At 43.4% G+C, this 12454-nt stretch overlaps 1 protein-coding gene across 1 annotated transcript in view; it reads left to right on the forward strand.

The window, feature by feature from the left end:
- The window catches only part of LOC142761709 (uncharacterized), a 55955-nt gene extending 44321 nt beyond the window's left edge, over positions 1-11634 (forward strand). Inside the window, exon 3 of the mRNA XM_075879410.1 lies at positions 11240-11634. Coding sequence (XP_075735525.1) covers positions 11240-11518 — 279 coding nt within the window. The 3' untranslated portion in view covers positions 11519-11634. The remainder of the gene's footprint in view (positions 1-11239) is intronic.
- Positions 11635-12454: the final 820 nt, after the last annotated feature.

Here is a 12454-nt window from a genome sequence, read left to right on the forward strand (position 1 = left end):
TCCTACACTTTAGCCCCTTCATCGTTCAAACTAGGCTCTTGCTGTTTACCCCAGCTGTATAGAATGTACTTGACGTACCCACTATATGTCTACAAAGTAAAAATTTTTACACCCAGAAGGGTGTAATTGAGCTTGTCCCTTGGACGACACCCTAAGGGTGTTAATTCAGAACCATCCAAAAAGGTGCTTTTCCATGCACCCTTAGAATAGGGTGTGCACGTAAAAAACTGTAGGGTGTTACAAAAACACCTTTAAAGAAGGGTGCCTTCAATGTCCTTCATTTTTTAGCACCCACTGAGGAGGGTGCGAGAAGGGTGCACAAGGGTGTTGAGTGCCCATGGCAGGGGTGCCAGTATTCTTTTAGACTGTACTAATAGATATCAGCCTGCACTGATTACAGACTACTTGAAGAAAGTGGTCCTGATTATCATTGGTGCGCCACCTGTCGAGTTCAATTCATTGCGTGTGGGCAAAAATATAAACACGTACAATCGTGTATGAACTTCAGCTGGATCTATATATACCTCACAGTATATGCATAGTGCGCGTTACAGAAAACTAAGCCTTCCTGCCCTTGCATATTGCATTTATTTAATAGGCAAATTAAACTTATAAACTTTTCTTCTGCCACACAACTTTGTCACCAGATGTGTAACATGTTCACGTATACGTACACTACACACGCAACACCTCAAATGTTTATTTTTTAGGTTTCACTTTATTGACAATTCTTTGAAACATACAAATACACTGGTTTCAGTTTATTATACTGCTTCAAGTACGTAGACACTACAAATGAAATACACGATAATATATCCCTATAATTCTTTCAAGTATCTACAATCACAGTGGTTTTCAGTTTAATACTCTTTCATGTACACAATCGGTTAATAGGAATGAAATACAGGCAAATATATACTTATAATTCTTTCAAATATATACTATTACCTTGACTTGATTTAACAATATACGCCTTCATGTACACAATTGTTCCCTAGAAGTGGTGCACATGAAAATATATACCGATAGTGTTTTCAAATGTATATAATCACAGTGGTTTAAGTTTTGTATTCCTGGATGTATAACAATTGGTTATGAGAAATGATGTACATGCAAACATATATGTGTTTTCGCACATATAACTTAAGAGAATACTTAAAAAACCAATACAACGATCAGAAATAGAATAAACTAAAAAAAACACAAAACTGAGTCAGGACACACAAAAACAAAAAAGGTAATGCCTAATTATGGCTAATGACAACAGCTGGGTCATTTTATGCCAAATGTCCCAGCCATTTTGGCAACCATCTCAAATGTATTTGAAAAAGTCGTGCTGCATTGAAAATAGTGAACTTATAGAATATTTAGGAGAGGAAGAATATTTGGTCACGTGGCTGCCTTCTGAACTTCCTGGAATTCCGTCTAGGTGTTGTATGTGAAAAATTTTATTTCAAAAGCAGCGCTGCTTCTTTCTATACAAACCTCGGTCTACGTGTTACGTAACAAGAGTTTATTTAGGCGAGTCGGTTCATCGTGGTTGTGTGCTAGTCACAGCGCGACAACTTCAGGAAGAGACAGAAAGTAGAGGAAAGAGAACCGACTGTCAACCTAATTTAATGAATTGGCTACGAGCGCTTTTATACGGAGTACAAGAACGGTGCTCATGCGCGACGACACGTGTGACCACTGCAAAATAATCCTAACTGAGAAAAGAATACTCCCTCCTGAAAAGGATAAGCGAACGTGTAGTGATGCACTGCTCATTGGTCTTCCTGATAAAAAATACTTCTACAAACTTTAAATTGGCATTAGGTAAACATATTCTCGTGACAAATGGTGCAAGATTGACTATTCCTGTTGCTGTTTAGTAAACACACTTTTGCGAGTTTGCAAGGGGTGGAAATCAACACGTTAATATCATATCTGCTGGCTATACTTTTAATTGTGAGACACTTTATGTGGTATAACATGCAAAGGTTTTGGTCATTGTTTTTTTGTTGGTCCTGTCTTCTTTAACTGTACTTTCTACAGGAGGGTTTCGCAAAGGGGTGTGATGATTCTGTTGGGATATCCAACAGAATCATCACACCCATTTAGTTTTTTAACTGGTTTTTAAGCCTTACCTCACCCTTGCGCTAACATGAGTTCTGAAGGGTGGCTGAATACATGTGGTGTCAATTCCTCTTTTTACTAATTTTAAATGGCCACTATAAAAAGGCAGAACATGCTTAGCACTACTGGGCTGATAGCACCAGCCAATACCCCAACAGGATCATCACAGTCGTTTCCCAAACCCTCCTGCAGAAAGTAAAGTTAAAAGAAACAGGACCAAAAGAAAAACAGAATGACCAATGACCTTTGCATGTTACACGGTACTACGTACATAAGGTGTCTCACAATTTTAGGGAAGGAGCCAGCAGATATGACATTGCTGTTTTCCACTACTTGCAAGCTTTCAAAAGTGCATGTACTTACAGCAACAAGAATAGTCAATCTTGCACCAGTCGTCACTAGAGTAGGTTTACTGATTGCCAATTTGGTGTGTTTGAGAACCGCTAACATGTGGAAAAGTAAACATAGGACAAACTGGGCAATGCTTCAATGATCGAGCAAGAGAGCATGCTTTTAATGTTAAGAAGGGCTATAGAAGTCTCATGGTCGGACACCGTAAAGAACATAGGTGCACTCCTAGGTTTCATAAAACAAGGTTTTTGAAAAAAAAGCTAGCAGATAAAATGAGAGATTTTAGAACATTTTATCAGGAAGGCCAAGGATCAATGCATTAGTACACCTTCACTTATCTTTTCCGAAAAAGAGTATTCTTTTCTCGATTAAAATTACTTTTTCATGGTCACACATGTGTTTTTGCAGATGAGCCCTGTTCTTGTGCTCAGTATAAAAACGCTCGTAGCACCTTCAATAGAATTCAGTTGACAGCGCTCTTTCCTGTCCTTTTTGTGATAAGATTTTTATTATAGAAAGAATTTTATTTTCTTGCAATTTAGGTAAATGATGAATTTTCATTGTATCACAACATGGAGCAAATTGCATCTCAATACGAACAAAATCACGATTTTGTGATATTTGTGATATTTTCTCGTATATTTCAGCAGCTTGAGAGGTCTAAAGATATTTTTCACTCAAAATATACCTTCTGTGAAGTAAGTATTCACTGCTCAGTTATTCATACAAAGTGCAATATTGCAATAAAAAATGCAAACATAACACATTTTGGCTTTATTCTTGGAAGCGAATGTGGCAAAAGAATTGCACTATTATTATTGAGCTTCAAATACCTTACAGAAGCACATTTACTTAACAGGTAGACCGAATTTGCTTTAGAAAAAATAAGCGGTAGTTTTAAAACGAAATTTTCCACAAACAGCACACAGACGGCATTATGCCAGGAAGTTATAAGCCAGCCACATGAACAAAACTTTTTTTATCGCTGAATTATTCTAGCAGTTCACTGTTTTCAACGCAGTAAGTAAGCACATTTTTTTTCAAATACAATTAAGATGGTCGCCAAAGTGGCTGGGACGTTTGGCATGGAATGGTCCAGCTATATTAAGCAAAATAACTTACACAAATAACAATATTTGTTCCTCTACCATGACCACACTAGAAAACGTTGTTCAGGCATTGTGACACTAAAATTTTCAGCGTCGTACTGCCTGAACAACTTCTTTGATAAACTCCAAACTCACGCCGAGAAAAAGCCCCTCAATCACGGTGGTTGTTAAAGGCCTTGCGGCCGTAGACAATGTTCAAAATAAAAAAAATCAACTCATCAGTGCTGTCACTCCTTCTTCGTCATTACTGACACGGAAGATTTTTCGGTTATCCATGTGGAGGTTCAGGAAGTAGGCTTGCTCTAGGCTGGGGCCAGGGTAGACTACGCAGGACGTCAGCGGCACCCTCTCGTCCTGTAATAAGGGTAAATATGACTTCTCGTAAGATGGTGTTCGTGCTGTTCCGGCAGCACTATATATGAAGAATGTGTAGTTTGTATCCTTTGAAATGCCGTGTAATTGACATTACACTGAACTCAAAGCATACAACCCATACATTCCAATAATTTCGTATGATAAAGGTAAGATAGTTTTCCAGCATGCAGAAAGTTCCTGAATTGAGGTGAAGGGTAAGACTACAGCTCAAAAACGGCACTTGCGAAAGCCTGAACTCACCTAAGAATCAAATTCTTTATAGGGTAGTGAGCCAGCGTGAAAAACAATTCTTAAACTACAAGGTTAAGAACATGTAGCATTGTAGCATTAATCAAAACGCACAAGAAATTTACCTCTTCATGTTCAAACAGTGAAGGCATCTCTGCTTTCTCTTTTCATGAGAACAAATGACCTTGGGCATGGCACTAGCGAAGAGGTCTGCAAAAAAGTAAAAGATTTACTGACTTTAGTCGCGCCTCTAACAATTTGAGGAATTGTGAGAATTCAGCAATCAGTGCAATTCTGACTAAAGCATTAAAAATGAACAATTTTCTCGTTCTTTCTATCCTCACAAGAAGCTCCGTCCATGGCATCTAATGCAAATTTAACGCTGTGCTTCCTATGTGCCTGCTTTCTAGACGTAGGGCTGCGAACATGTATTTTGTGCACCGAATCTAGCACAGAAATTCGTCATCTATAATTCAATAATCCTAATTCATTGTATTATGATAAAAGATGTGATAGCTCGTCCAGTTAATAAAAAGTTGTGGGCCTGAAATAGGCACTGCCTAGCACGTAAGAAAGTAGTTGTTTTTTTAAAAAAAATCTTTAAAGCTTGCTTTCAGTAAAAGCGCCCGGCATATTTCGACAACCAAGCCCATCCTCTGATGGCATTCAAGGGCACGCTATTAGCGAATAGAGACCACGAGATTCACAAACGCAACCCGTGCCTAAATACTCAGTTAAACACAATCAATCAAGTAGGAGTGCTCGAACGACACAGACGCGCGCGGACGCCGTCTACGTTGCAGCAGTCATGGCTTATGGTGGTGGTAGTGGTTAGAACATGAGAAAAGGCACCTAATTTCTGCAACCCGGTCGGGAGCACGGCGCAGTGCCTACTAGAGCTACCGCACATAGCTCCCACAGTGACGTATACTCTTTCGATTCTGTTATATTGCCGAAAGTTATCGCAGATGAAAGCAAAGCACGAAAACAGAAATCAGAAATGAGGGGAAACAACGCACGGCGATGGCCACAACAACGCGCCTTTGGAAGTCTACTAGATCTTTCCCTGTTGTTGGTGACACGTGTCCTCAATATTTTAAAAGACCGACGCACAGGTACTCGGAGCATCACGGCATATCAGCACCTCAAACTATACTGTCTTTAAGCGAAAAAAAGCCATTTCGTAGAGTGCGCCTCTGTACATGATTTTTTCTTTTTCTTTCTTTTTTACGATTGCACCTAAAGAAGCACGTTGCACATTTGAGTATCAATAGAAATGTTATTACGATGTAGCCTAAAGCGCATCTTGAAACAATATCAATCACTTTGAGCAGTGTAGAGACAATGTGCGATCAGCAACGAATCGCGCCCTTGTTAAGTGATCACATCACTCACTGTATGAGTGATGCAGGCACTTACACAACATCGCACATAGCAGTGTGAACGCGTTAAGTCACACGTTTATTCGGGCATCTGCAACAGGCCCGTGAACGCATGCTGTTGTAAATGGCTGGCAGCCTACTTCGTCAAAGGTGCTGCGGGTGCCCAGCTAGCGCTGTATGATTACTACCTACGAAAACAGTACACTCACCGTTAACAGGCCCACGTTGTCTGTGTCCGCCGCTCCATCAATATTCCTTATTCCAAGCGTCACTACGAACACGGTGTCATGCGTGACCACCATTGATGATGCGTCTGTTCGCTAGAACTCACACAGCGACCAAGAACCCAGACCAACGCAACGCATTTGAAAGACGGATGAGACAGAGAGAGCAACGTTGAGAGAGAGAAGGAGGCACTGGCGGCGGCGCTGCAGCTGTCGATGCAGGTGTTCTTTGACGCAACTATTCGCTTATCTACACCACCGTTGCGGAGGCAAGGCTAGTCCGGGTGAGCGGGGTGAGCGGGAAACCCGCCAGTAGGGCGCCGAAAGGCAAACACTATGCTATGGCGCATTCAGCAGGCGGCGGTTCTACACAGAAGGCAATCGAATTGCGCTTCAAGAACGACTCCTTGTAAATGGCAACTCGCCTTCCACCCAGCTGCACTGCAGCGCAGATCATTTACCAGCCTCGGATTCTTTGAGTATTTTCACAGAATGCGACTGCAGTGGGCGAAAAAAAGTGAAGCAAAACTTGCGGAAAACAAAGTGCACCCTGGAATGGCCAGAAACAATAATTCTCTCGTCCTCGCTGGTATTAGCGGGAGAACATCGCTACACCTCTTTTCAGAGGAATTTCTTTTCGCGTTGTCCGTGTCTGGCGATTCCGCGTATGGTGCCGCAAACACTGAATGCGTAGTCGAAGCTGGAACAAATTAATTCACAGTCGCGGATGTTTAGAAGGCTTGTCACGTACCACGAAACGCACTGAGGTTCTTATAAGAAACTTCTTGCAGACCACATGATCAGCACATAATTCTATATGGTTGTCGATTGAGCTAGCTAAGCACCTGTAACAAAGGCAGGGCACGTTCTTGTTAAATGGTAATATAAACGATGGTTGTGCATAAGTGCAGTGACAGCTTTCCGTGTGAATTGGTCATAACCAACGTTTTCGAGCGTGGAAGCGCCTCAACGTACCTAATCAGCTACCACAGCAAGTTCGTAAGCAACGTTGAGGTACAAAATGTGCAGCTGTTTTCCATGTACTGAATAGTACGTGTACAGTGCGTTGACCACCCCCATTCCTTAAGCCGCCTCCCACATAGACTTCCAGTCTGAACAGGTGTGGGACCTTAAACCCTAAGAAGGAGTGCCTCCCCCGCACACACAAACACATGAAATTCAAGAGCGCACGGGCTGATAAACACGCATACTTATTCATAGGCGTACGCACATACACGTATACACACATACGGCCACACACACACACGTGACCTTAAACGCACGCATGCATGGGCGTACACATGCGCACAGGCACGCTTAACACAAGCACGGACTCGCACATACACGCGCACGCACACATGCACGGGTGTACACACAATCGCGCTTACACACGAACACATGCGCAGGCTCACGCACACACACCCATACTCGGGCGAACATTATGTTCCTGTATATAATCCATAGCAAACATATAGCTTATAACCAACGCTAAAGAAAGCTTTCGTAACATGGATTGCAGTTATTTGCCATTATAGATAAAACGCAATTTGCTTCTGCTAGCATTCTGCTGTATCCGAAGAGCACCTTCCCACATTCTAAGTCAATTAGGCTGTCATTTAAAGCAAGGTCCACATATTCGTGCAGTAGCTACGCTGCTCGGACGCCAATCCGAAGGTTGTGGGTTCGATGCCGGCCGTGGCAGTCGAATTAGGATGCCGGAGGCGAAAAGTTAGAAGCCTGTGCACTGTGCGATATCAGCGCTCATTAAAGAACACCATATGGTCAAAATCTCTGGAGCTTTCCACTACGACCACCCTCATAATCACATCGAGGTTTTTGAGACGTAAAACCCCAAATAATATAACTATGTGTTGTTATCTTGCTGCATATTCCATCTGATGAATCGTCACCTACACCCTTCTCAGGCACAAAAACACCCTTAGAGCCTATTTTAGGGTGCTATCGAGGCAAACACCCGAACAAAGGGGTGTTTTTTTTCAATCGACCATTTATGGGTGTTGAAGAGTGTTGCAAAGGGTGTTTTTGTAAAAGCACCCTTTTTACACTCTTTTGGCTGTAACGTTTTTTACTGTGTACCAGCAAGACGCGCAAGCAATTTTCAACACTTCCGTGTTTACACCCTCCACAATAATTTTGGTTTCAAATCGCTCCTTCTTGGTTTGAAACAATTCATGCTCACTCCAATACTTCACACAGTTCTTCCCTAAACTACAATAACTTGTCGTAGAGCAGTATGGTGAACTGTGGGTCAAATATCAGACAGTCACCGAATCGAGGTATAGCTGACGCTGGCTGATCCTGCTGCTGCCATCCATGGTTGAGTATCGCGTGCTTAAGTTCGCGGCTGCATCTGCGCAGAGCTGATAGACGGAGCGGACATGGTTACGGTGAGTTAATGCAACATTCATGTATAGTATAAACAGAAGCGTTAAATATTCGGCACTTGGGCTGACAGCTTAAAAATCTCGCACTGAGGTGCGACGATGAGCCGGGATTTCTTTGCTCATTCTGTCTTAGCGCGGCTTGGTTCTTTTATACGCCCTGGGAATTCTTCGCATAAGCCAGCAGTTCAAAGCCTCGAAGCAGAAACCACCGCTGGTCACTGACTGGAATCATACCCGCGGGAGAGGGAGGGGAGAAGGGGAGGGCGGCTTGCCGCGGGTGGTGTTAGACGCACCGCAAGAGATGCCGCAAATTGCTTCAGTCTGGGTGGTATCGGACCCGTGGGTGAGGAGGCTTGCCGCGCATTGCGTAAGAAGATCGCAAGAGATGCTGTAGATTGCATCAGCCTGGCTAGCTCGTTAGTTTAGACGTCAGCTGCGTCAGCCAGGCAATCGATGTTGACGCCATTTGCATCAGACGATAACAACTTCTGTGCTTTGTAGAAGCAATGAAGTTCTGTTTGGACTCTCAGGCATAATTACCTCTGCTGTCCTCGTTGGTCACGCTGTTTTGCTGTTTTCTTAAGGTGTGTTGAACCAACAAGCCGGCAAGTTGACCAATCAAGAGTAATTTGACCGTAACGTGGAAAAAAAAATTGGCCCCATATCTGCATGGTAACCTGTAAATGTCGTCGAAAGACGATAGTCTTGCGTGTGAAGAGAGTGAACAAAACATTTATTTGATGTTCTGCGCAACAAAATTGGTGAATGGTATTCTGGGGGCGCTGCGGTAGAGTGCCTCGAGCGTGCAGCGGAGGTGAGCAAGCGCATCAAGTCACGTCACAGTTGAGACATGAGTGCCATATGGCAGTTTTCTTGAAAAATGAAGTGCGTAGCTCTGAGACGGGTATGCGCACCCGTCTCAAAGGTGATAAGGTGTAGAACGCAAGGCGACGGGTAAGTGCCACCACCATCTCGTCTTAGCAAAGCGTTAGAAACACTCACCTTTTCGTGCAAGCGCTGTATTATCAGCGCAGCGTGATAAGCGCTACGGTCCTTATAACTACTTATATATGTCGTTTCTAGTAAAAGACGCACATGCAGAATGTATACGTGTTGTTATGGTGCCACAACATGCGCAATAATTGCTTTTTATTTGACAATTGCACAAGTATGAGCGCTGAATATTGAGCAACATTAGTGGGTGCGGCGGATGGGGTTGGCCGTTTCAAGTACCCGGTGCCGTTAACAATGGACAAACAGCCAATTCTACAGAAAGACAGACCAAACATTTTTGCAGCGAAGGTCTTTAAAAAAGACTTTAAAATCTCCGCCTTCGTGTCTGAACGTTTTATTGTTCTACCGACAGTGAAAGATATCAAAAGTGAGAGCAGGAGAAGGCTTTTTCCTCACCACACTTTTGAGATAAGAGGGTCGAAAATGGCCTTCACCTTTTCGATAAGGGGGCGCGTTCACACTGAGCTTTCCGGCCGCCGAAAGTGTGCCGAATCTGGTTCAGTGGCAGCGAAATCCACCGAGAGGAACCTCTCCGTGCGAATCGTTCTCGGACGAATTTGTGCTGCGTCTGCCAACGAATCGGTCGCCGTGAGCCAACAAGAGTGCTATCTGAGAATTTTAAACTTGGCGGGCAAGCCAAACTCAGTTGTCATGTCGCAGTGAACGTGACTGAATGTTGCAACCAAAGGGCATTTAACCCTTTGTAAGCCTACTTCACGTCCCTGTTTTGTGGAAGAGGTGACCAAGCTGGTCGTTGGCGTGACCGAGCATTTCGTGGTCTTGCAGAGCAAGACAAATCCACCAACGCCGCTGGCATTGGCGGGTTTTTCTGCTCTTCATGCACTACAAGACAGCGATTTGCCAGCAAAGTAAGCAATACGGCTACTTGTTGCTGCCTGTTGCTTCCTGCGTACAAGACTCATCGAAGTTTAGACTACCGAATAATGTAGTGGCGTTTGCGAGCCGCGACGACAACCAGGTGGCAGCGCATCTAGCCCACGTTCGCGTCGTGGTAGATGACATATTCGGAGGCGCGGGGCGCGTTCCGGGCAAAGGGCTTTGCGTTTCGCTGGCAGGAGAATTTCACTCGCTATAGAAAGCGGATGCTTCAGGGTGAACTAAAGGTAACAGCGCATTATTTTTTTCCTTTTCTTTATTGGCGTGCAAAAGTTTGACCCAAAACAAGTAGCGCAGCAAGACATGCATTCGTCACCTCATTTATTAGGATTTACGTTGGGCCAAACGGGCGAGCTGAACTGCCCTAGGGGGCTCTTGCCTACACGTCGACACAAAAACGGCAATGGCGAGACTCTGAGAAAAAAGGCAATGGTGGTGTACAAACTGAACCAACGTCACAGTATTGATGCAATCTGATTTTTTATTTCTAAAATTTTTTTTCTACAAAAACTTGATTATTGTGTTGGGGACCAAAAGCTATGTTGTGAAAAAAATCGCTAAAATGTAGTGCACAGATCACCTTGAAGTATCTTCGTTGCACAGAACGTCACCATGCTGTGATGTTTAGGGTGTACATATTTGCTGATTCTGGCCAAACACGAATAATTTTTACAAATGTTTACGAGTTTCATAGAGACAATACATTACGTACACCTTTAATCATATCGTTGGTCACAAATGTGGGAAAGTGTACTGAAAACATTGAGTAAGTAGTTTGCAGGGGGTGAAGGTATGAAGCTGTTTTCAAAAGCCTATTTCGTAATCTTAAGGCTCATACAGATTAGTGAAGTGATCAATACCCAAAATGTAACATTTAATGACAGAAATGCAACCCTGCCGGCAAGAACATTCATTGAACTCTTACTCTGCTGATTTCAGGAAACACTCTGATTGCGAGCAATATTCTGTGTCTTGATAGTGTTGTCAGAAAGATCGATGCGTGTGGTCAATTCACTCTGTATAGAAGAAGTAGTGGGTCATGCAAAGCTATTATCTGGTCTATAATAACAGTTCTGGCTGTCTCAGTTTTTTATTAAAACTCTCACTCTTTCCCCCATTGTCATCTTAACTTGGCGCAGAAAGTGGACAACCTGAATGTGAGCTCACCCGGCAAAACCATCTTCCCGGGGGACATCGTGACGCACGTGGACGACATACCTGTGGAGTCACTCACGCAAGCCATGATGAAGACGACGTTGACCAAGACGAAGGCCGAGGTGAAAATAACCATCGCAGCCATCTCTCCGCTGCGAAAACGACGGCCATCGTACACGCGGCTGCACGAAACCGTCATGACGGACACAAACGTCGACACACCTTCGTCAGACGCTTTCGTCAATGAGGGCAAAACAGAATGACCCTGTTTCACCCCTCACACGTCATCAGCTGTACAATATGTTCATTACACTGTATATTGCAATCACTTAAACGCACTGCTCTTCGCGAGTGAAGCGCATTTGTAATCTCACTATTGTCTATTGTGTTCACGTCTTTACTTTCATAAATATGACGTAAAAAAAGACGCACGAGCAGCGTCGCAGCACCCCATATGAGAAGTATAGCGGGCGTATCCAATGCGGAAACTGCTCTTAGCACGCCGTCAGTTGGGCCACATCATGCTTAGCGCTGCTAAAAACAAAATTCAACTCGAATTTCATGACATCTTGCTCTTGGCATAATTGCCACACTGAGCTTATAACATACCATTGGGCAGCAACATCAATGTTCTTCCTACTTTCACCACAGACAGCAAGCATACTAAGCATCAGATTACAGGCATCACTCAGACGTGATCCATCTTAGTCGGCGTACAGCGCCAGAGCTGTGCGTGGTTCCACATCACAATATCCTGACTGGCATTGCATGCGCAGCAAGGATCCATCACTGATTGATACCTCTGTGCTATAGATCTCAAGGTGTAATCTCCTCTGTTCTCTGTTGTCTCATTTGTCGCTTGTAAATATTTGGATTCTGAGGATACAGCCGTCTATATATGTATATATATATATATATATATATATATATATATATATTGCGGAATAGACCAATTGTAATGTAAATGTGAAGAAAGAAAAGTGGGTGAAAATATAAATTGCCGTGGGCCAGAAACAGACCTGCGGCCTTCGAATAACGCGTTCGATACTCTACAACGGAGCTACAACGATGGCCATTCTCCCAGCCACTTTATTGGTTTTATATATTAATTTCAACGTGGGAGTGTAAGTCAGCACCACCAGTCGCCATGGCAACGAGTGTGGCAGACTCTTTATAAGCCTGTGTGGCGTTTTTCCCCA

The sequence above is a fragment of the Rhipicephalus microplus genome, chromosome X, assembly GCF_043290135.1.
Source record: "Rhipicephalus microplus isolate Deutch F79 chromosome X, USDA_Rmic, whole genome shotgun sequence".
In the NCBI taxonomy this organism is placed as follows: Eukaryota; Metazoa; Arthropoda; class Arachnida; order Ixodida; family Ixodidae; genus Rhipicephalus; species Rhipicephalus microplus.